Source organism: Macrobrachium nipponense, chromosome 2 (assembly GCF_015104395.2).
Source record: "Macrobrachium nipponense isolate FS-2020 chromosome 2, ASM1510439v2, whole genome shotgun sequence".
Lineage (NCBI taxonomy): Eukaryota > Metazoa > Arthropoda > Malacostraca > Decapoda > Palaemonidae > Macrobrachium > Macrobrachium nipponense.
In genome coordinates, this window is record NC_087201.1 from 50,639,658 (window position 1) to 50,664,959 (window position 25,302).

The window sequence follows — 25,302 nt, forward strand, 5'->3', positions numbered from 1 at the left end:
ATTCCGTTTTCTTTTTTTAATGAAAATCCATTCTTTCTTCTTAGTACATGAAATGGAGAACGCCTAAATTCTGCATTTTATATTCATATGGCCCCTTACTGAATATAAATAGATATTGTGTGTTTCAAACTACTTTGTTTACTCATAAATTTCGTTTTTATATATTATTGTATACAGAACCGAACGGCTTGTGAATAATTTTAGGCCAAGAACTAATGATATACCTATATTCATTCACATGTATCCGTGAAGAAAACAATTATATTATTGACGAGAATAGCCGCAAGATATAATTCGAATTTCAAAAGTAATATTGTTTTTTTTATTATTTGGTAAAACGCCTTTGAAATATTGACTATTCGACATTTTGCTAACACCTATGCGCATGACCTGATTCACTTGTTTATTGTTTACAAATGTTGGACAAAGGTCATCTTCTAGCTGTTTAGTGAATAAAATTTGGGGGTTGGGCTGTCAACGATGAAAATGACAACTTCAGGCCTTCATACCGATGGCTTTCCAGTGGCAGGTGAGATAAAAGAAGATCATTGACGTAATTTAAGCACATTTAAAGGCTAAGAGGGCCCAAGACATGAAATTGGGGGAGAAACAAAGTGGCTAAAATTTGCAGCCTCAGGCATCTCAACCGGAGCAAATAATTATTTGATCTCACTGAAGAGACTCTGGCTATATGGACAGTCAGATCCTGTTATATTAAAAGTCTAAGACATGCAGATTCATGGGGTCATAGCATTTTTTATGTAAATCTCGTCTCATCGTGTAATCTTACTGTTGGCTGTATGCTTGATTTGATCGATCACAGGGAACACAGCATCAGTCTAGAATTACCTAGTAGTAGGCCCGTTTACAGCACATGGCTTTTGTTATAGCTGTTGATGTAAGGGGTATTATAGCAAAATTGCAAGTAGTTCTGGAAATATTGGCGTTTGCTAGAAATATATAAACCTAGTTTTGCAAAAATTTTCAAATTCTAGCTTGTAGCTAAGCCTGTCACAGAAAATTTTAAGGCTGTTTGGCTTTCAAGTGCAGGTGATATAGGCTAATGGCTTGCCTGTCTGATTGATTTTGGTAGATCTAGGGTACTTATCCGCGGCGGCCTAGACTATGGCAGTTGCGGTTTTTCTATGCAGTTTTACCTACTGAACAAGAATTTTAAGTAATAGTTATTCGGACGACTGTAATTAACCCCCCAGGGGCTAGTACTAAACACGGGGAAATACACTGGACAGCCCCCAATCCCTAGCGGATGCCGTATCCGTGGTTACGTTCCTTGCAGTCCGTGCGGACTGCTTCTGTAAAAATAGGTAGCTAGATTTTTTCTATAATAGCCTTCTGCCATCATTGCCATGAGTGCCCAGTTTAGTACCTGTCTCTCATGAGAAATAATGTAAAAACACAGGTATTTCTATACATAAGCATTCCGCATTCCACATCGTTCGTCGCTGTGAATATGAAAGCCACCAGGAATTGGGGCGTCAATTGTATTTCGCTGTGTTTAGTACAAGCCCCTGGGGTTAATTAGGCTACATTCATCCGATTAAATATTACTTAAAATTCTTGTTCAGGAAGTAAAACTGCATAGAAAAACCGCAACTGCCATAGTCTAGGCTGCCGCGGAATAGTACTATAGATCTACCAAAACATAAAAGATAGTCAAAATCTTGGCAACAGTAAATATGCAATAAGTTATAGTATGAATTTTAGGTATATTTATATTTGGCACATTAAAACTCCAGTATTGAGTTATGGTTTTTAAATAGAATAATACTGCCAGTCTCGTATGGGAAAATTGACGTGGGTCAACATCCATTAGTATAGCTTGGCACTGGCTGATCACCTTGTTAGCTTTTTTGGAAGTATACTAGGTATGTGATGCCATGTGATAGTTTGCCTTGTTTGACATGGTCTAGCTAGTGTTAATGTCAAAACACAGGTATTTCTATACATAAGCATTCCGCATTCCACATTGTTCGTCGCCGTGAATATGAAAGCCACCAGGAATTGGGGCATCAATTGTATTTCGCTGTGTTTAGTACAACCCCCTGGGGTTAATTAGGCTACAGTCATCCGATTAAATATTACTTAAAATTCTTGTTCAGGAAGTAAAACTGCATAGAAAAACCCCAGAATAGTACTATAGATCTACCAAAACATAAAAGATAGTAAAAATCTTGGCAACAGTAAATATGCAATACGTTATAGTATGAATTTTAGGTATATTTATATTTGGCACATTAAAACTCCAGTATTGAGTTATGGTTTTTAAATAGAATAATACTGCCAGTCTCGTATGGGAAAATGTGACATGGGTCAACATCCATTAGTATAGCTTGGCACTGACTGATCACCTTGTTAGCTTTTTTGAAAGTATACTAGTTATGTGATGCCGTGTGATAGTTTGCCTTGTTTGACATGGTCTAGCTAATGTTAATTTCTCTCTGATGAAGCATCAAATTAGTGTATTTTTCTAGCAACTCGTAGCTTACGTGTAGTGGTACATAATTGTTAACAAATTTTAGGTACATTGGGTAGATAGTTTAGTGACTAGCTCTTCATCATTAGAAACTGGAGAAAGGAGCAAACAGTGATCCTGCAAAGTAATAATGGAATGGACATTTATAATGTATTACTCATTTGTCTCACTATTCGAAAATCATAGTATATGTAATAGACTAGACCTGTGGCTATAATGCTTACCAGTGAGAACTGCCAGCCTCAATTCAAAGGCTGAGCAATTTAGATGGGTCCATAAAAACCCATTGTGAACTGAAAGTACATTGTGCCTTGTAGTTAATCAGGGTAGATCTGTATTACTATTCCGCGGCGAGCTAGACTACGTATGCCAGTTGATGTTTTTCTATACAATTTTGCCTGCTGAACAAGAATTTAAAGTAATATTTTTTTGGCTGGTTGTAATTAACTTGTAATTTACCTTTGAACTCTATCCTACGGTAAGGGGACCGATGGGAATGCGGGGTTTTGGGTGGGGTAAAGCACTTGGGAGAATTATGCCCGTACAACTCTATGAGTTGTACGGAGTTATGAGTGGGGTAAAATACTTGGGGGAAGATTTTGGCATCTTATTGTGTTATTTATTCCTGTTTATAACATTTAAAATATGAAATAGAAGCGGAAATAAGCAATAAAAAAATTATAATGGAGCCGTTACATAGTACTATTACTGTTATGATGTTGCAATGTAACTAAAATATTAGCTACCTTTGATCTCTATACGTCGGTACATTGCACCCAATGGAGAATATCATGAAGGAAGTCGATGAGTGGTTGGCTACTAAAAGAGAGAGGGGTAAAGAGACTTTTGGTTACCCACCATCAAGACTTCTGGAGAGGAAATATCGATTTTTCAACGAGACTTTTAGCTTTCGCTTCAGCAAAAGTAATGTTTTCTTCGCCAGACTTTGATCATCGTATCAGGAACGTGTGCAAGATCTTTGAAATCTTTATCTTCTTGGATTGGATAATAGGCACACCGGCCAGGACGAATTTTCATTGGACTGGTTAGGTGTCTTGTCCTGTGTCAACAAGGCAGTGAGAGATGGTTTGGGGGAATTAACTTCCCTCTTTGCCATGGGGATCCTGAAAAAGAGGGAATTGTGGTGCTCACAACGACACAAAAGTCAGCAATATTTTTTTTCTCCTTTAAGTAAGTCGCACCTGTTTCCTCGAGACCATGAAGCAGGTATTGTCAGATCTCCAAAAGAAATCGATGTACAATGTCTCAGCGCAGTCCACAAGGTGCCAGAAGGAGGCCCTGTCTGCAGGAGCTAAATCCTCTTCATTGCAACAACAGCCCTTTTGTGGTGGGAAAGTGAAATTGCAAACAAGACTAAGATGTAATTTATGTCCCCCAGCTAAGTCGGTTAAGAAGTCTACCTTTAAACCTACGAGTAAGTGATCCATCAGTCCTTCATGCACCTGTAGGATCGAGAGTCCATCTCTTCTGGGGAGAGTGGAGTCAAAGAGCAGCTGATCTATGGGTAATACAAGTACTTCAGGAAAGTTATTCCATCCCTTTCCAAGAGTACCCACAGCTGTCCAAGTTACCCATTGAATTGACAGCATACTCGGAGGGATGAGAGACATGAATACAGAAGGGTTCCACAACATGCTGTTTGTAGTCTCCAATTCATTGGAGGGCTGGAGGCTTGTTCTAGATGTTAGTGCGTTGAACCTACTCGTTTCAAAGACAAAGTTTTGTTGGGAGAAAAGTCATTTGGTAATGTCAGCTCTCAAGGAAGGGGACTGGATGGCCACTCTTGACATGGAAGGTGATTACTTTTATGTACCGATTCACCAGTCATCCAGGAAATTTTTAAGATTTGTCTTTAAGGGAAAGTTTTTCACTTTTAGAGCCCTCGGTTTTGGCCTGTCCACCACCTCTCAGGTGTTCACCCAGATCCTTGCTCCCGTGGGAAAATGGCTCCATCTCATGGGAATCAGTGTGTTGTTTTATCTGGACGACTGGCTTCTACGATCCAATGAGAGTCGACTCGACAATTAGGCATTTTAATAAACTACAAGAAATCACAATCGACACAGACTCGGAGGATTCTCTATTTAGGGAGGATTCTCAACTCTAGTTTTTTTGGTTTTTCTCTCCCTGAAGAGAACAGTCATGCTTAATGACAGTTCGAGAGTTCCTGAACCTTCCATCTTGTTCAGCCCTAGGCCCTAGAGTGGATGTGTTTATTAGGAACACTAGCATCAGTGGAGTCCTTTGTAACGCTAGGCAGACTTCATATGAGACCTCTACAATACTTCCTCAAATCCACTGGATCTTCATTACAAATGTCTGCTGGTTTGGAGCTGGTATAGATTCCAGAGGCTACCTAAGTCTTTAACCAGCAATTGTATGAGAAATGAAAGGCATTGGCAGTTTTATGAAAGTCACCCCAAGCAACCTCATCCATTTGCTTTTAGAGTAAATGTCATTGTCCATGAAATAAATATGCCAAGGATCGAGATTTTGCCAGGAAAATATTCAGTTAGTCCCCCCTGGAACTTCCCAGAGGTTAAATTCTGCAGATATTTTAATTTTACCAAGACAGAATTGTCCAGTGAGGCCATGAGGTCAATATTTTTAGAACACTCCTTGCAACATGATATTGCAGTTTTCACGAACGGCTCAAAGTCAGATGCTGGCGTCGGCTTTGGAGTAGCCTTCCCTGATTTAGAGCGAAGTGGCAGGTTATCACCGGTTGCATCGATTTATACGGCAGAATTATATGCTGTTTTAAAGGCTTTAAAGGAAATTTTTATTCAGAATGAAAATAATTTTATTATATACTATTGTGACTCAAGAAGTGTTCTTCAGTCGCTGGAATCTTGCAACCTTTTAAACCCTCTGATTTTAGATATATCGGAATGGCTGCTTTTACTGAAAAGAAAGGGAAAGAAATAAAGTTCTGTTTGGTGCCTTCCCATGGTGGGGTGGCTGGGAATGAGAAAGCTGACCAACTTGCAAAGTCGGCAGTCAACTCCCAGAACCCACAAATGCCTACTACCATATCGGGATTTATATCCTCTAGTAGGTCAGAGAATTAAAAAATGTTGGCAGTCCCAGTGGGAGGATATTTTGACTAGTAAAAAAATGCGCAGTACCACGTCATCATTGTCTCCTTGGTCATATCCGTATATGCCAAGGAGACAAGAAACGATGTTGTGCAGATTGAGGATTGGACATACAAGACTCACACATGGGTTCTTGATGTCTCGTAAAAATCCTCCGTTTGTGAAAACTGTACTGTGCCCTTGACTGTGAAACATTTGTTGATTGAATGTCCCAGATTCAGGGATTTGAGACATAGGTTCCTGTCTTTGGGTCGTGACAGAGTAGGTAATTTTATCCTAACTGCAATTCTTGGAAAGGATTGTAATATAGAGCAGTTATATAAATTTATGGGGGAGGCAGGCCTCCTCAACCAAATTTTAATTATAAATAGATTGTCTATGTAAGAACTTACATATACATATATATATATATATATGAACAAAATGTTTATATACATATATTTATAGATATTTTTATATGAAATTTATTTGAAATTTAATTTTTTCTTTTTAATTTATTTCGGTGTCAGTTACCCAGATGTTGTGACGCCAGATTTAATAGACACAATCAATCAATCAATCAAACTTCCTCAAAGTGAGTTGGTGTTGGAAGACACAGCCAGACTTGTTTGTATTCCCATTAATGAAGGAAATAAAAGATTTTCAGTGGTGGCTATTGGAGAAGAAACTGCAAGAAGAGATCTTCTTTGTCACTTTGAACCCCAACCTAGAGTTCTACTCCGATGCATCAGACTTGGGTAGGGGAATGCATATGGGGGATCAGAGAGTGTCAGGATTGTGGTCAGATCATCAGAGAATGCTCCACATCAAAGTGAAAAAATGGAAGGTGATTTACTTAGGTCTTCAAGCCTTCGCTCCAATGGTTGCAGGGAGGAATGTGCCGATATATGCGGACAACACTACAGCCTTGTTGTACATCTGCAAACGGGAGGACTCAATTCTTCTCTCTCAATGAAGTGACTGAAGAACTTCTGCTTTGGGTGGAAGATCACAAAGTCAAATTATTCCCTCACTTTGTACAAGGGAAAATTAATGTCCTAGAAGACGAGTTGAAAACCGTCCATAGATCTCATTGCCAATTGTCTCTCAATCTTTTGCTCACCTGTTCTGGACCCGCAAGCTTGGAAGACAGACACAATGCTCATAGATTGGACAGGGCTGAACATGTATGCCTTTTCTCCTTTCGGACTTATCAGAGAAGCCCTCAACAAATATATACTATGCCTGTCTTCCTTTTGGACTTATCAGAAAAGTCCTCAACAAGTTCGTATCACATCGTAACATGTTGATGACTTGTGGCCCCATTCTGGCCCAGAAAAAAAAGGTTCCCAAACCTTCTTCGACTACTTTAGACTTCCCCACTTTGAGGTCAGCCAATTTAAGAAAAAAACACATCACTGAAAAGAGGAAGATATACAATTGCTTTTGGCCTAGCTCTGGGTCTCTCACTGCAGTATCTTGCGGTGGAAGACTTATTCCTCATGCAACAGGAAACAGCGACCCTGGAAGCTCCTGCAATAGCAGCCTTCCAGGCAATGTCAAAGATCTCAGCTTTAGGGGGATGCATCAACCCCCCCAGAGGACTTGACATTCAGGAGATTGTGCCAATCTTGTGGTAGGGCGATCTCCTACCTGGCTAACCAGATGGCAAACCTTTGAGCCAACTTGGTGTTGAAAAGGAGGGATGCCATCCTCTCAGATTGCCAAGCATGTTGGCCTGGACTCGCCTCTTTTCATGAGAAGAGGTAAATGCTGCAGTAGACAATTGTTGCATCGACGATAATGACTGAATTGCCGCCAGGTAGTGACAAAGGCCTCTGGGTCTTTGTGTTTTGCTACGGCCCAACCTTCGGGTCCGACTAGCAGTTCCTTAGCCCCAAAGAACTCCAAGACTTCAAAGAGTGTTCAAGGAACAACCCAGTCTTCTGCCCATGATAAGAAAGGTGCACAATCGTGCCCCTTTCCCCCACCCTTTCAATCCAGGGGGAAAGGAACCAAGGGAAAGAAAAAGGGAAGAAAACGCTAGGGTCAGGTTCCCCTTCACGAGCTGCTGCATGTTGGGGAATGCCTGTCAACATGGCAACCGAGACCTGGGTAGTAAATGTCCTTCAGAAGGGACATATTTTGCCTTTCGAGGCTAGACCTCCCCCTTTCCAACTCTCAGACTTTATTCCAGTCTTACATACGGGTTGTCGAAAGATGTCACCCTCCGGGAGGAGATTGCAGTAATGCTGAGACAATGTGCTGTAGAAGTTGTGACATAGTGGTCCCCAGGCCTTTATCGGCAAATCTGTATGGTCAAGAAAGAATCAGGGTGGTGGTGGCCAATCATTGATCTCCCTCCCTTGAACCGATTCATTCACCAGACTTGGTTCAAAATGGAAACGACACGGTCTGTGCTCACCTCCATCAGGAAGAATAACTTCATGCTTACGGTGGACCTGAAGGATGTGTGTACAGTGGTCCTCTTGTATTTGTGGGGGATGCGCACCATACCCCCCGCAACTAGTTAGAACCCACGAATAGTTGTGACCCCTCTAAAAATGCTTAAAATGGCCTATTTTGTAGTTAAAACTCAAAATTTGTATACCTGGTTTTATTAATAGTTTTATCACAAAGAGTGCATTCTATGATGAAATTGATTATTAAAAAACCCTGGAATTTGTTGATATTTCTCTTAGAAAAATACTGCGAATAGCGAATTTCCTGCAAGTAAGGGGGGATATGTTCCAGAGAGAAATCTGTGAATGCATGAGTCTACGAATCCGGAGAACGCGAATACTACTGGGGGCCCCACTGTATCCAAATATACCCATTCATCAGTCCTCTCACAAGTACCTTTGCATTATTGTTAGGGAGACGGAATTCCAATTCATTGGCTAAGAGAGTAGGCAAACTACAAGGACGTTCCTTCAACATTAAACACTCGAGGGGATGGGGATCGGTTACACTCGATTTCGTCCCGGATTTCGTAATGAACCATCGGTCTCTGAGGCAGATTCGAGTTCTTTAGGATCCCCTCCCTAGAGGACTTTGTAGATAACGATCCAGACACTGTGTCCTGTTAGAGTACTGCGGCACTATCTGAAGAAAACTTGACATCTTAGGCCTGAGTCTTGACAAATCTTTGTTAGCACTGGCTCAACCAAGAAAGAAGTGTCCAAGAACACTATATCATTCTGGCTTAGAACTCCAATATGTTCCGTGCGAGAGCTCACAAAGTTAAGGGTAGTATTGGTCCTCCGTCTCATTCAGGAAGAATCTGTTGGTTCCTCAGGTTCTGAAGGTGGGAGTGTGGTCATGCCAGACCACTTTTACCTCCTCTTACCTTTGGGATATTGCCCACAAGTCCATGAATAAGCTGTGAAGCTTACCCAGCTCCTCTAAAGGGACAGGTAACATCTCGCCTAAGGTGTATGGTTGCAAACGAGAGTGTGTTGAATGAGTGGTCCTCTCCTTCAACTTGAACTTCACCTGCTGGCAGAGGGTAAGTTATCGAGCCATCACAAGCTGGAATGGGCATCGGTGCAGGTGAGCATATACAACCAAGCTTCCTTTCAATAGTTTCTTGGATTTTATAGAAACAAATCTTTCCCTCTCTAACGACGGGAGAGAGGGACAGACAATGTGAACCTATCGCTCATATACGGCCTTAACATTGTCTCCGACAAATAAAGATTCTATCTAATGATGCTGCTTTTATACCCACTATTCGAGAAAGTGCCCAGAAGTTTGACAGTCAAGCATACAGTTCCTATACTTTGCTCATTTTGTCAGAGGTACTGTCTTCCTTGATCCTTCGACCAAGAAGAAGACCTAGGTGTGACAAACTACCAGTCAGTTCAGAGACTTATCCAGCTTCCTCCCTCCAAGAAGAAGCCTTCCTATATAAAGATAAAAAAGTTTGTACATCGTGTACGAAGAAATGGCAGATTTTGAAAGTACGGTAATTTGCATATTTTTCTAACTATACAAACCTGAAGTCTTTATACTATTGCTGTTGAATATGTGGTGTGTGAATGCCATTGATTTTCATGTGCTACTTCTGTATACTAATTGTAAAAATTTCATGTACTAAATGGGAAATAAGAAATTAAATTGAAATCTATAATGCCAATAAAAAACTTACCTGTGAGTTGACAGAAAAACAAATAAGAATAAATGATAAATATTAAGGCTACCCCAATATTTTAAGTAAAGCTCATTCATATAAAAGCCTTATACATACATGTTAATTTTGCACTAACAAATGTTCACAAAATTTAGGCTAGGCATAATCTTATATCTAGCCTAAATTTTATGAACATAATCTTGTGCTTAGCCTAAATTTTGTGAACATTTGTTAGTGCTAAATTCATATGTACAGTATATGGTTTTTAAATAAATGAGCTTTGCTTAAAATTATTGAGCAACCTTGATATTTATCATTTATTCTTATTAGTTTTTCTGTCAACTCACAGTGATTATGCATTTTATAAACTTTAAAATGGGTTTTAATAGTAAAACTTGAAGGTAAAAAATGTGTAAAATTGGAAAGTTATGTCATCAGTCAAGTTTATTTTGCCAACTCTTAATTAACTAGACCTTGCTGTTTTCTATCGTAACACTAAGCAAGATGTTGTTGCAAAGTGTTATTTTCTAGCATCAGGTTTAATGCTACCAGTTTACTAGGAGTTTTATAATGGCTACAAATAAAATGTGGAATAGTTTGCCTAGTGCAATTGCAGAATCTGATCTCCAAATATTTAAGTGAGGAACACATTAATTCCAGTTCTCAAATGAAGTCTTCTGAATTTCCGGTGTATAATTTTTATTTTTGATTCCTTATATTTATTTATGTTTTTACTATCTTTTCCTATATCTTGTCTCTCTCAGCAGGCTGATTTCCCTTAGGACCCCTCTTGGGTTTATTGTTGGTTGACTCTGTCCATAAGGGTTTTTGGCTGAAGATTTAAAGAAGGAAAGGAGAATATTATTAACCACTTTTATGCTGAAATAACCATTAAAATGGTCAAAACTGCACCTAGACTTATGTGCTAACACATGGCCATAACTTCTTATCCTCATGGAGATTTGCAAAGTGGTTGCAGTTCTAGGGTATATAAACCAATCAACTTATCTCATAACTGAAAAAATTATTGCTCTATAGAGTTGTGTATAGATCATAGCTAAGAAATATTTGAATGATCACTTATGCAGAAAGGAAAAGGATGGGTGACTTGCTTTTATTCTCCCTGTGCACTATTTGATTAAGTATTTACTGCAAGTTGAGTCCTAAAAAGAGAAGTACAGTAAATTGGTTCTTATTGCCAGGTTAGTGTTGGTGTGTAAATAATGTTATAAATAAATTGAGTTGATAATACATAAATGCTATGCTGCATTGTTACATTAATGTTACTGTTTTATATTAGAAGTAAATAACCACTTTATGGTAGTTGTAAATAAGTGTTTCTGGCAGTCAACTTTGGCATTGTTAGATTTTTTCAAAATCTTTGTTTTATACAAGTAACTTACCAATTATTTTATACAAATAACATACCAGGTAATTACATAGCTATAGTTTCTAACTCGTACGGCACCTTAAATTCAAAATTCGTAGTAATGCTTCAATTGTTTATTGTAGATGTCTAGTTCCACTCTCTAATGGGAATACCAGGAATGATTTAGCAGACAGCCTCATTCTGTTTCTGCTGTGCCCGGTGTAAACATCGGGTGTTTGCAACAACTTTGTTCATTATTTGCTGGTTATTTATCCAGATTTCGGTGGTATTACATACTGCTGATTTCAAGTAGCCTTCAAGATTATAGCTTTCAGGATCAGTTTTTATTGTTTGTTGTTACGTATTAAGATTTTGTCAGTTTTCCGCTACCGTTGTGAATTTTCATTGAAGACTAAACATCTTATCACATTTTCCTTTGCAGAGAGTGAAAAGAGTGTGAGGACAAGAATGTAGTAAGGAGAGAAATGGTGCTTAATGTTTGGTTGCATTGGGCATTAGGAAGAGTAGACTATCTTGACAGCCAAGAATCGTGCTCTGAGTGCCCAGGGGCACTCACCAGCTCACAAATTACTAGTGTACCTGGCGCCAACTACAGCCCAGTGGCAGCTCAGAGCATCCAGCGTCCAACTCCAGCTCCCGATCATCTGGCGCCAACTCTCCACACATCCATTTTTTCTCTCACTTGCTACTAACCCTTTCATAATTTTATCCATTTGCTCCTGCGCCTGGCTCCCCCTCACTTCCTGCATGTGCCTTTGACAGTTAACAGAAATTAACCCTGTAACAGTGAAGTATTGTGTAGTGGAGGAGATGATTATCTGGCCCGCCAATGCTTCTAAACCTAAGTCACTGTCATACTTCCCTAAGCCTGGGAGGGGTCATACTGAAAGTCCAATGGAGGCTGGTGGGAAGTTTCCCAGATAGTTGCCCCATTAGTCGAAACTGTTGCATAATCCCAGTTTTTGACAGATGGCCATTGAAAAGGCATCTTGCAGGATGTGTAGTGGAGGTGGCTTTCTGGTCTGTTGGATCTCCTAGACTTAAAGGCCCTGTCATACTCCCCTAAACCTGGGAGGAGGCATATTGGTGGTTCAAGGGAGTCTGAGGGGCTTGCCCCGGGTAGTTGCCTCATCAGTTGAGCCTATAGTACACTCCCAGGTATCCGCAGACAACCACTAGAGAGGCGGCTTGTTGGATGTGAAGTATTAGACAGCCATGGGAAAGGCATTGTGATGGATGTGTATTGTTGTCATCAGTCATCTAGTTAACATCTTGGGCTTCTGGTGCCAGCCTGCCTGTGTTTGGCACCAGTTCCTGTCCACCTGACTATTCCTGAACGCCCGACACCGATTCTCGAGCGCTTGACACTTTAGTACCTGGTGCCAGTCTGCAAAGCTCCCAGTGCCAACTCATATGCCCCGCTTAAGCCTACTAGTGTCTGGCACCAGTTCCTCTTTAGAACGCCTCCTGTCTTTTCTAAGAATGTACTGTTGTTCTTTCGTGAATGCCAATTTCTGGTTGAACGCCAGGCTCTGGTTTTCAAGTGACCTGTGATAGTCCCTGATCATCAGGTGCCAACTCTTTGGTACCAGACTCTTGCCTCTGAGCGTCATATAGACCGTTCACAAGTGTTTTGGCTCTCTTCAGTCTGTTCCACCTTCGCTTAAAGTTCCAGACAAGCCAAAGTTGTGCCCTTTAGGGTGACAATTAGTGTCTCGGAGTCCTGTCCCCTACAGAGAAGGATTTTTGTGTGCTGAATTTATGAATGTAGTGAAGAAAGCTCTCACCTCTGATGTGTGTCTTTTGACTTTCCTCCCTATGATGCTTTGACAGAACTAGCCCTCCTTGTTAAAGATCTTGTCAAGATTTCTGAAATAAAGTTTTTTCTTGACTGGCAGCAGGAGCAAGGGCTAAGAAGATAGAGGACTCCCTAGTGTTTACCGAGAGACATTACCTCGGATTGTCTATTTGTCCTGTCCTGTGCAGACAAGGGCAGTTGAGATTGTTTTTAGAAATTTCCACTCTTCTTTTGGAATCTTAAGAAGAGAGAGCTCTAGTGCTCCTTTACCACTGTGAGAGCCACACAGTTGTAGTCAGCCCTGTTATTTTCACCTACAGTCCTACATCACCTCTTTCTCAGAACCAGGCTCCGTCGCAAGAGTCATCTTTTTGGGTGTGAGTCTCAACTCTCGTAATTTTCAGGCATTCTGTCTGCCAAGAGAATCACAGCTATTTTCAGACTGTCTGCTATTTTGCAGCTCCTTTTTCTTCTTACTCGAAACATTAGTGGATGAGTCTACCAGAGACCCTGTCGTCCACCGAGACATTAGTCAAGTTAGACAGACTATATGAAAGTTTTGCAATTCTTCCTCTAGTTTTCATCCAATTCTGAAGTTTTGAGTGCAGACAGTAAGCCCTGCAACATTTCTTGGTTCTTCACAGCCATTAAAGGTACACGCAGATGACGGTTGCCATTCTCCGCTTCCTGTCAAGTGATGAGGAGGCTAGCTTCATCTCACAGCTTCTCTCCACCAAAAGACAAAGGCACTTCTACTGTTGACAGTCAAATCAAGTTTTCTAGTCACTCGATTTATTCAGGCTAACCTAAAAGTTCTGGGGGACGAACTGAGCCATCAGAAGCTTATTGTTACCTCCGAGTGGACCTTGAATCCCCTGGTCTCTCGGAATCTGTGGTATATATGGGGCAGGCTGACTTTGGACCTGTTTGCCACCTTAAGGAACTTTCATCTTCCTCAGGAACTTTCATCTTCCTCTCCTTTGTTCTCTAGGCCCAGACTTCCTAGCATGGGCAGCAGTTGCCATGCTGCAAATTTGGTTCAGTTTGAACCCCTATGTCTTCCTGCCCTTCAACATAGTCAAGGAAGTCCTGAACAAATTTCAGGCTCATCACAATGTTACGATGACCCTGATAGCCCTGTTCTGACCCATAAAATAATTATTTCTGAACCTTCTACGGTTGTTGGTGGATTCTCCATGACTCCCCCAATCCTTGTCTACTCAGTCAACCTTTCATCAAGAGATACCACAAAGGGTTTCTTGCTCTTGCCCTGATGGGCCTCAGACTGTCAGGAAGCTTTTCAAAAGAAGGGTTTGTTCTAGAAGTACTATGTATAGGGGCTATTGCAAATGTAGCCGTCAACCTTCTAGCTCCATCTACTAGAATAAGTGAGCAATTCTCCGTAGTGGGTGTCATTGCCTCTTTTTTTTCTCTGGAGATCTAGAATCCCTCATCTTTCTCCTTTAAAGGGTGCCAAACTACGGTCAACTAAGTTTTTTGAGCCCCTAGCAAAGAAGGAAGTTTCAGCCTCCTGGATCCTGGACGTAGTGTTGAAGTGATTGACAGGCCCCTTTTTTTTAACTACACATACTACTCTCCTCTTCTCGGTAAAGTCTTTACCCTGAAGGCTATCTTCTTGATGACCTTGGCTTCTGCTAAAATGCAATAACGAGACCCAAGCCATTGTTTTAGAGTAGGTTTTTCCACAAGGAGATACTGTTTGCTTGTTTACCCTTGGATTTTTAACCAAGAATGAGGACCCATCCAAGCCCCTGGATCTGTTCTGTCTTCTTTAAGTAATTAATGAACATCAATGGCTCTGAGGAAGAATAGAGAGCTCTCTGTCCAGTTAAAGCTTTCAGGTACGTACATATTACCTGAGCAGGATTGGAAGAGCAAAGTGCCATCCATAACCTATAGTGTTCAGGCAAGGACCCATTTCGCTCTGTCCTTCATCCTAAATGGACTTTATTTCTAAGACCACTCTCAGATTCAGAAGAGCATTTTGCCTACTTTTCAGTGAAAGCTAAGGACATCAGAGAAGCTTCTACCTAATTTCAGGCACATGATGCCTACTGGATGTGTAATCGATCTCTGCTTTTTAGTATTTTTAATGAAAGTTACAACAGTGTTAAAATTTAACTGTACCTTGTGATCATAATTAGTAACTGGTATGGTTATCATGGGAGGAATCATAGGATTTTCTCTTACTATCTCTTCACCTTGTATTATTGTGGTACTGCATCAAGGGCAAGGGGACTTTTTAAAGCTTTGCTAGACATCAGAGAACTCCTTCACTGCAGAACTTCTACTGATGCTTTGCTAGCCATTGGAATACTCCTTTGCTGCAAAGCTCCCACATAAGTAGAGGTGCTCCATGGCTATGTACCACCATGCCACTATGGGTTGAGATAAGCGCCAACCAGAGGCGGTATCCTCTTGTAGTAGTTCTCTTAACTGATAAGGAGTTCCCATCACTGTTTTTAATGCCAGCAACTTTTCAATTTCAAATTCATTACATGAATTAATGTTTTGGAGTAGAATATGTCCATGTATCCCACCACCTGTCAATTTGGGATTCAGCTATGTGTATTTACCTGGTAAGTTACTTATATACAAATGCTATTTTTATAAAAAAAAAAAAGAAAAAGAAAATAAAACCTTATGTTTTATATATGCTTACCTTATAGATATGCTATTTTTATAAAAAAAAAAAAAAGTTTTATATATTCTTACCAAGTACAGGCAGTCCCTGGGTTACGACGGGGGTTCTGTTCTTGAGACATGTTGTAAGCCGAAAATCGTCGTAAGCCAGAACATTGTAAAAAATCCTAAGAAAACTTACTTTTAATGCTTGGGGTGCATTCAAAACTATGTAAACTGCATTCTTATTGCATTTTTCATAAAAAAAACTTTCAAATATTGATTACTTTCCATTTTTGGTGTCATATTTCTTCTGGCAGATGAACGTTGTAGGCGTCGTAACCCCGGAACTTGCGTCGTAACCCCAGAAATAATTTCTGATGAATATAATTGAAAAGCGCCTTAACCTCGGAACGTCGTAAGCCCAACCCGTCGTAACCCGGGGACTGCCTGTAATTATAGAATTAGAGTCCACCCTCTTCCCCTCTGAGGAAATAAGTCACAAGTAAATTGAAGTTGTCTGCTTTATTGATCTTGTTTTTTCTGTCAGTGGGCAGGACTGTCACCTACTAAATAATTGAAGCACTACCAAAATTTTTCATTTAGGCTGCCACACGAATTAGAAACTATAGCTAAGTAATTACTTGGTATGTATATATAAAACTTAATTTTATTATAAAAATAGCATATTTATTTTTTCCTAAAATATAGAATTTCATAATTTCAAACAGGTCATAGGATTATTGTAGGGTAGCTAATGCAGCCTAGAAATAAACAATTCAAAATTTGGTTGTTTTGGAGAGGTAGCTGTGAATCTTAACTTATACAGATAAACAGGGTGAATTGTACCCTCTGATTTGACTTCAGGCGAGGTGACCTCAAAATTTCAAGTACATATCGGGTAGTGATGGAATGGATTTTGCAATTATATTATTATTATTATTATTATTATTATTATTATTATTATTATTATTATTATTATTGTTATTATTATTATTATTATACTTTTTTTATTGATTAATTTTTTTCTTTGTCTATCTCAGTCATCCTACTCGACTGGGTGGTTTTTATAGTGTGGGGTTACGGGTTGCATCCTGCCTCCTTAGAAGCACATTACTTTTCTCACTGTGTGTGCTGTTTTTAATAGCACACTCTTTTGCATGAGTCCTGGAGCTACTTTGGCATCTAATTTTTCCAGGTTCCTCTTCATGGAACTTGGGAGCATGCCTAGTGTTCCTATGATTATGGCTACTATTTCCATGGGCATATTCCATCTCCTTATTTCTATTTTCAGGTCTTGATACTTATATGTTTTTTCTCTTTTATTCACATCTACTTTGGTGCCTTATGGTATTGTGACATCAATGAGTCATACTTTCTTATTGATTTTGTCAATCAGCGTCAAGTTTGGTCTATTGGCATGTATCACCCTATCTGTTCTGATACTGTAGTCCCAGAGGATCTTAGCCTGATCAATTTCTATCAACCTCAGGTTGATGTGGATACCACTTATTACTACAAGCTAGCCGGTGTTTCTTGCACAGGCTGCAGTAGAGGGCTTTTGCCACTGAATCATGCTCTTTTTGTACTGATTTTGTGCAAGTGCCGAAATTTCATTTGCTATGTGGTTTATGTTCTTGTCTTTCGTATTCCACTTATTATTATTATTATTATTATTATTATTATTATAATAATATTACAGGTAGTCCCCAGATATAGCAGGGCTCCCATTCCTGGTTGGGCGCTGTAAGCTGAAAACCGCCTTAACCCAAATCAGGAATGACTTAATCCGAACCGGATATAACCTGGGGAATGCCTATACATATCATTATTATTGTTTTTATTGCTCAGAAGATACAGGCAGTCTCCAATTATTTTCGGTGGACTCTGTTATACTGAATAGTAAATCTTATGGTTGAAGTTTCTCTGGGATTTTTGATGCCTCAGGATGGTGATGGTAGTATGGCCAATTTAGCTTGCCAGGAGGGACTCCTAGTTCCATGGAACTTGAGCACCATGCTAGTTATCTGGTTGCTATCTATATGGGGTATTAATGTTTCGTCTAATGGTATCACATAGAGGTAGATCATCTTCAGGAAAACTTTCTTGGCACTTATAAAAAGACTTTTCATCTCGATATTTCTTTTAAATTGTACCTCTCCTCTGTAGGCAGTTTCAATAAAAAGACTTTTCATCTGGATATTTCTTTTAAATTGTACCTCTCCTCTGTAGGCAGTTTCAACAGTAGTGCCATAATAAACAATGGCTGTCTTTCACTGACCTTCATTGGTGGTGGTTGTTTGGATATTGAATGCTTCATCTGTCATCAAATCTTCATACAGTTATTGGTTAGTAGTTTCTGACAGTTATTGGTTAGTAGTTTCTGAATGTGGTTCAGTTGTTGCATTATCTGGCTCTAAAGCATCTATGAACATTAGTAGACTCGTAGTATAGAAAAGACCCTTATCATTACATGAGAACTTCAAGGAATGATTAGAATTTTCCTGATGTGACTCCATTGTGAATCTAGGCAGTTTTTTTAGTAATACATACTACTGTATTTCATCAGCTCCTTATTGATCCCCTTATAGATATTATTATATGTATGTAATTCCGTGAAACGCGTTAGGTAAGATTTTAAAAACTAGAGGCATTTTTCCACAGAACAGTATTTACTCTTCATTATTGTGTATATTCACTATATTTTGTTATGTGAGGTTTTATTCAGCAGTAAAACTTGTGATAATTCATTCCAGTTTATCAGCATTATAGTTTTTTATGGCTTGAACATGTTTTTTCTTATATGAGGGATAGAAGAAAAACAACTAGAGCACAGTTGGTGGCTCATTCATAGTGCAATTGCAGGTTTTTATGTTCTCAATATTAGCCAATTAAATATGTTTTAATGCTTTCTTAATTAGCAGAGCGTGTGTTTTGGCATCATCATTGTTTACTGAAATTTCTTGTCTGTGTAATATATTCAGAAGCTTTGTTCACTTTGCAGTTATTATCACCGTTGATAATAGTGCATTGTGGTTTATTGTTTTCAGTATTTCTTTAAAGATGATGGTTTTCTTTTTAGTAATTTTATCTTATTTGGACATTTCATGTATTTCACTTATCCATCTTTCAACGCATGACCGGAGCTGAAGGGGGAATTGTAATGTTTGGGGAGAAAAGATGTAGCTGCAGGGTGGATGAATTGCTAGTTGTTGCTACTGCATGGTAGGTTCGAATATTGACTTGACAATCCTTCATGACTGCAAAGAAGATAGCTTTGGTAGGTGGTTCTATCAACCTTTGTGGGTGGATGGGTAGATTGCGTATTGCTCAGTGGGCATGGGCGTCTGCATTGTGTTTGGTGCCTGATTTGGTGTGGGAGTTCCTTGAATAAATTAGCATTTCATAAGGATTATGAATGGTAGGGAGGTTACCTCCCCTTCTGTATTTAGTACGGGCTACTGGTGCTAGATGTGCAGGGTGTCTTTTATCTTAATAAATGTCAGTTGGGGCTACATGAAGAACTTCCACTGTCTGTAGTAGGGTGAAGCCAACAAGAATTCCTTGGTACATAGTCCTTTAGTTGTTACATATCATTCTGTCCTGGTGATTACTGTAGTACTATTGATATTTAAAATGGTGTTAAACTTTGTCTCCTCAATGGGTTTCATTCTGTTTTACTTCCATTCATATTCTTTCTTCCATCATCCTTTTCTGTGCTGAATGATGTAATTGGTCCCAGTGCTTGGCCCTTGTTTTATATAGGTATTCCATTCCATCAGGAGTAATGGACAGTAGCATGTGACCAGTTCATGTGTAAGTAGAAGATGGTGTGAAATAATTCCTGAAATATTCTGATAGATAGAAATACTAGAAAGAATATGTATGCTGTACAGTTTAGTACTATTATTATTACAGGCAGTCCCTAGGTTATGTTTGAGCTTCTGTTCCGATGCTGTGCTGTAACCATGAAAGACGTAACCCAGAATGTGGCAAGAAAAATTTATAAAAAAGAGAAATAAAATCATATTAGCTTAACGTCTAATCCTCTGGGTGTACTGTAAACTATGTTACTTGCATTCTTATGTGGTGTGTCCAAAATCCTCCAAATTTTGACTGTACAGTTGCTCACTGATATAACGGATTAAAGTGTCCAGACCTACAACGTTAGAAAAGAAACTCTGATATAGTTGTAATATATTCATATATACCAAAAAAGTAATCAATTGGTAAAGTTAAACAGTACAGTAAACCCCCTGTATTCACGCACTCTTGATTCGCGGACTCACTCATGCATTCGTGGATTTCTCTGTGTAACATTTTCCCCCATTATGCGTGGAAAACTCACCTATTTGTGGTATCTTTCTTTGAGAAATATCAACAAATTCCCTTTTTTTTTTCCTTCTTTTTTTTTCTTTTTTTCATCATTAAATGCGCTTTTTGTTATAAAAAATTTTAAAAGGTAGGTATAAACATTTTTAGTGGGTTTTTCTTGACTTGTGATTAACAAAATAGGCAGTTTTAAGTGTTTTTACATGGGTTTTAACTATTTGCGGATTATAGCTATTCACTGGGGGTCCGGTATGCATCCCCTGCGAATACAGGGCAAACACTACAAATATTTATATTTATAATATAATGATGATTTTCAGAAAAGTTGTTTAGCTTGCTGTATCCAATTACAGTACTTATATTGCAAGTGACATTTTCATATTGGTACTGTGGTACAGAATAGTATAAATATTGTCACCGTACGCCATTTGCAGATGATATTGTTTAGGTTCTCAGAATCTCAGCTAATTGGGTACCACTGAAATCTTCATTGCCATTAGTTGCTAGAAGGGTTTAAAATGTGCACATTACTTGATTGCATAAGCAGTAGTTTGTAAGTAGGGCTGCAACCCCCCAAAAAAGCAACTTTTTTTTTTTTTTTTTTTTTTTTTTTTTGAGAAGTGTTTTGCAAAAGAATAAATAAATAGATAAATATAAAAGGCCTTTTTTATAAGGTTTATTCATATTCTGTTGCTTCCTAAACTACAAAAAATGGCTAACTGCTCTTATATTAAGGCTAGAGCTTGGGTAACAAGGCATATTAATGCTGGAAAGAAAAATCTTTTAGTGTGAAAAATAAAAAAAAAATAATGAAAGTAAGGAAAACTAATGGTATCTCAACCATCACCCACTTGATTTTATGAGTAGTTTAGGTACATAAATACATTTATATAATTGAAATTTCAATATTTCCTATTTGAACATTGAAATTTTCAAATATCAAACAAGTTTTACCATCATTTTTTAACCATATCTTGAAATCATGAGGTACTGCAGGCCATTACTATTTCAATTTCAATGCATTTGAACAAAAGGAGAGGTATAAAAACTGCATGATTGGCAACGGTTCCTTAATTATGTATGATACAAGACATATACGTATTCTGTATCAAACATGTTTAACAAATTTGTATCCTACATGTATCAGATTCAGAGGTATGAAAACTGTATGATTGGCAACAGTCCTTAAAAAGTATGTACGTAGTATGTATTGTACAGTAAGTTCCAGAAGTGAAGCGACAAATCTCAGAATTGATCGTACTTCTTTAGAAACTCATGGGGTTGCCAGTTAGTATATTTCATTCCAATTATTGTCATCCTATTTATCTGATAATACGTATCAGTGATTAACTGTATAAGCGCACAAAGTATTTCCCCAGTGAATGATCAATAATTGTTTATTAAAAGAAAAAAAAAAAAGAATTTCCCCAAAGAAACCTCTGCGGCTTTCAAAGTGTGATATGAAGTGTTCACCATAGAGTGCCAGCAGGAACCTTGTGCATAAGCATTGGCCTAATATTTGTAAATTAACTTTCTACTTTTATAGCGTTATATCGAAAGTTATTATGATTTGTTTTGATAAAGCACAGAGAAGTTTAGCATCTGATTAAATGAAATATAAACAAGAGAAGTTGGTGTAAAAAAAAAAAAACGAAATCCAAGTTATGTGCGCGTTTAGCGTTGGTTACATGGTTAGGCCTATTTCAAGAATCAAGGAAATATATTTTCCAGCTTGTTAGATAATAATTTCATGGAATTTCTCGACTGTGCAAATTTTTGCATGCGGAATTGCGTTCAGGGTTACACCAAACAGGTATTTTCGTAGGTTTCCACCTTTTTTTTTTTCAGTGCATAAGTGAGACTATTCTTGTCCATACGATCCGGAGTGTGAATATGCTTGGCAAGCATTATTTTAATTCGAGTGTCCCCTGTTATGCTCTCTCTCTCTCTCTCTCTCTCTCTCTCTCTCTCTCTCGCTCTCTCCTCTCACTCTCTTTCAGGACTTTTTATCTATCATGAATAACCAGAGGTCTGTTTTAAGAATCGAGCACTAGGCCTATTGGTCATGCTCGGGTGCTTCTTTATATATATATAATTTATATCTATATCTAAATATCTATATATATACTCTATATCTATATCTATATATATATATATATATATATATATATATATATATATATATATATATATATATATATATATATTAATCCCCAAAAAACTCATAAATTTCTGTTATGCAATAATACTTAACTGGATCGAACTGATTACCGGTTGTCAGTGGAAATATGAATTTGGGTGATATCACTAGCCTATGATACGCCCACTTACGCAAATTCAGTCTTAAATTTCACGGTTGGGATATGATTAGAAGATTTGAGGTAATAGGTTGAAGTGAAAAAGGTGGAGTTAGTATTGTTGGTAGAGGTAGAGGTGGGAGGGGTGGTTGGGGTCTGTCGTCTCCCTACTTAACCAGATGGTGATTTTACGGATGTTCTGGTTGCTTGCGACCGACTTTCTTATTTTTTATATAGCGAGTCTGTTTCCCAGGTGCAAGGACAGGTCCTGGTGTCGGTCCTGAAGGTTCTATCTTTGCCTAAATAACAGACAGTGGCCCTGCATTGTAAGCCTTGCAATGCCCGGAACTAGGCCTAGTCACCTAAAGGTAGCAGCAGAGGTTAGAGCCTTTCTCGAAGATGGTGTTTTATGCTCGGTCCTAGAAGCTAGAATCAGAACTACGAACCACCCCCAACTTCTCCATTGAATCTAGGTGCATTCATGGTTGACTATGTTTAATGTCGCGGAGATTTTCCCTTCACATTCTATTGATACTTGCATGGTTTTATGCATCTTCGCTAAAATAATTGATAATATACTATGATATTAAATATTTGTTTCCACATTGCTCGAAATATACATTGGTAATGTTGGTAATTCTGCGTTGAACGAGAATTTCAAATTGTTTCGTTTCTATAGTTTGAAGTAATTGCTATACTTTAAAATAATTACTATTACCGTAAATTTTTCTTATGATTGTTATAAATATCATAGATTTGATATTTGTGCATCATATGTTAGCTTTATTTTGCTTGATAGAGCTTTCACTGTAGAAAAAAAATATATTTTTCAGCTACGAGTTGTAGTTGCCAGTTAGTGAATTTCGAACGAAATTCTCTGAAATTTGTCGCTTCAGTTTTGGAACTTACTGTACAACACGTGTTCAGTATCAGACGTGTTCAACTGAAACTTATCATGCTCATATCAATAAGCTCTGTTCCAGAACCAAAATAAATGTTCATAGCATGGCAGTGGTCAGTTGTAGTGCTTGGAGAGTGGGTGGAAGGTTACATATTGTGCTCATTATAAGAGGTGATTTATATGGTGAAGGTGCGAGTCTTAGATAACATCATAAGTCGTGAGTAACAATAAACAAGGTCTTCAAAACTGGAGAAATTGGATGCAAGGAAGGAAACCAAAAAATTAAAAGCACGAAAATAAAAGATTTAAAAAAAAAAAAATCACAACCTTTGCAGTGAGATTTTGCAAGTTCTAGACATCATTGGGCTGCCCATTATTAGTTTTATAAAGCCAAAGCCATAATCTGAAGCTTTAATTTACAGGTATTTTTGTTGTTTTCCTGTATTTAATCATATTGCATGTATTATTTTATTACAAAATATGAACGGAGCGATTATGAGCCATTTGCATTCCGGTAATCAGCTGATTGCATTTTACTGACATCATCACTGTCTTTAGTTGCTGAATGGAACTATAAAGGGTTTTATTTATATAATCAAACAGTAGCTGTAAAATAAAATAAAAGCATTATTATTAATATAAATTGCAGGACAGTAAAAGAATTAGCATAATTTTTAGAATTGAAAGCAATATAAATTAATAAAGAAACAGTTCGGCTCTCAATCCGGAGGTGAAAACGCTTGAATCAACATTTCCATTTTGCACTGATACATATATCTGTAAGAACAACATATAGTTGTCCATTATATCAGTGAGCTACTGTATATTATAGATGTGTGTACTTTTACTGTTCTGTCGCGAACAAAGTCGATAATGTAACCTCAGAACATCCGCTGTAGCCCGGAACTGATTTTTTCATGATTATATACGTACTTGAAAAGCGACGTAAACTTGGAACAACGTAACCAGAGTCTGACTTAACCCGGGGACTGCCTATTATTATTATTATTATTACTGTGGTTGGGCTAAAAAATACATGCAGCACGCCAGGCCAGTGTAACTTTGAGGTTGGCCAATTTAAGAAAAAAACCTTCCATGAGAAGTTGAAAAAGACTATTTTACACCCCCTTGTGAGGCCTCTTTTACAAGACTTGTAAATTTTACCAAGTTATGCATGTTTTTTCTAATAAATAATTTTATTTTATAAAATTATAATTACAACTCACACAATATCCAAACAGATAAGAACCAAAATCAGTAACAAATTCTGAATACAGTGGACCCCCCGTATTCGCGTTCTCCAGATTCGCGGACTCACACATTCGCGGATTTCTCTGGGGAACGTTTCCCTGCATTATTCGCGGAAAATTCGCGCATTCGCGGTATTTTTCTATGATAAATATCCACAAATTCCTGTTTTTTTTATGAATTTCATCATAAAATGCACTTTTTGTGATAAAACTATTAAAAAACCAAGTATGAAAATTTTTAGTGGGTTTTTCTTGAGTTTTAACTAACAAAATAGGCTGTTTTTAGCATTTTCATAGGGGTTCCAAACATTCGCGGGTTCTAACTATTCACGGGGGGTCTGGTACGCATCCCCCGCGAATACGGGGGGACCGCTGTAGATCAAAGGTGCAGTACCTTTTTTTGAGTATACAAGTTTTTTCTAATATTTCTTTGCAAAATTGCAATTGTAACTGACATACAATCATTATAGATAAGAATTAAAATCAACAGCAACCCCTGGGTATATTTATGAGCAAATAATTAAAAAGATGTCATGGGAGGAAGAGACACAGCATTTCCCCCTTGAAGTTAGGATCCCAACTAACTCATTGGTATAGAAATAATGGAACCTCTTTCAAGCCTGATTCCCCCAAATTGATGGTGCGTAATATTGATGCTCACCATGCATGAATCTATCCACCACCCAAAACTTGTTATTGCTACTCATATGAGGGTATCCGTCCATTAAGGGTTAACAAAGTTGAAAAATGGAGTTCTGGAGACCAACGTATATAGCAACTCAAGGGAGTTTGGAAAATGGAGTCGTTCATTGCAGTTTTATTTATTGTTATCCAACAGAATTTCCAGCATTGCACAGGCTGAGAAATATAAGCAAATAACCCATAATTATTCTTGGTAAAGTGTTATTTGGTCTGATAAAGAACTACTGAATTTCTCATGAAAGTTATCTCTCATGTCAGAAATGGA

At 38.2% G+C, this 25,302-nt stretch overlaps 1 protein-coding gene across 1 annotated transcript in view; it reads left to right on the forward strand.

Annotated features, from left to right (window-relative positions):
* Positions 1–390: 390 nt before the first annotated feature.
* Positions 391–25,302, forward strand: part of LOC135220566 (cytohesin-1-like) — a 522,334-nt gene continuing 497,422 nt past the window's right edge. Inside the window, exon 1 of the mRNA XM_064257804.1 lies at positions 391–529. Coding sequence (XP_064113874.1) covers positions 481–529 — 49 coding nt within the window. The 5' untranslated portion in view covers positions 391–480. The remainder of the gene's footprint in view (positions 530–25,302) is intronic.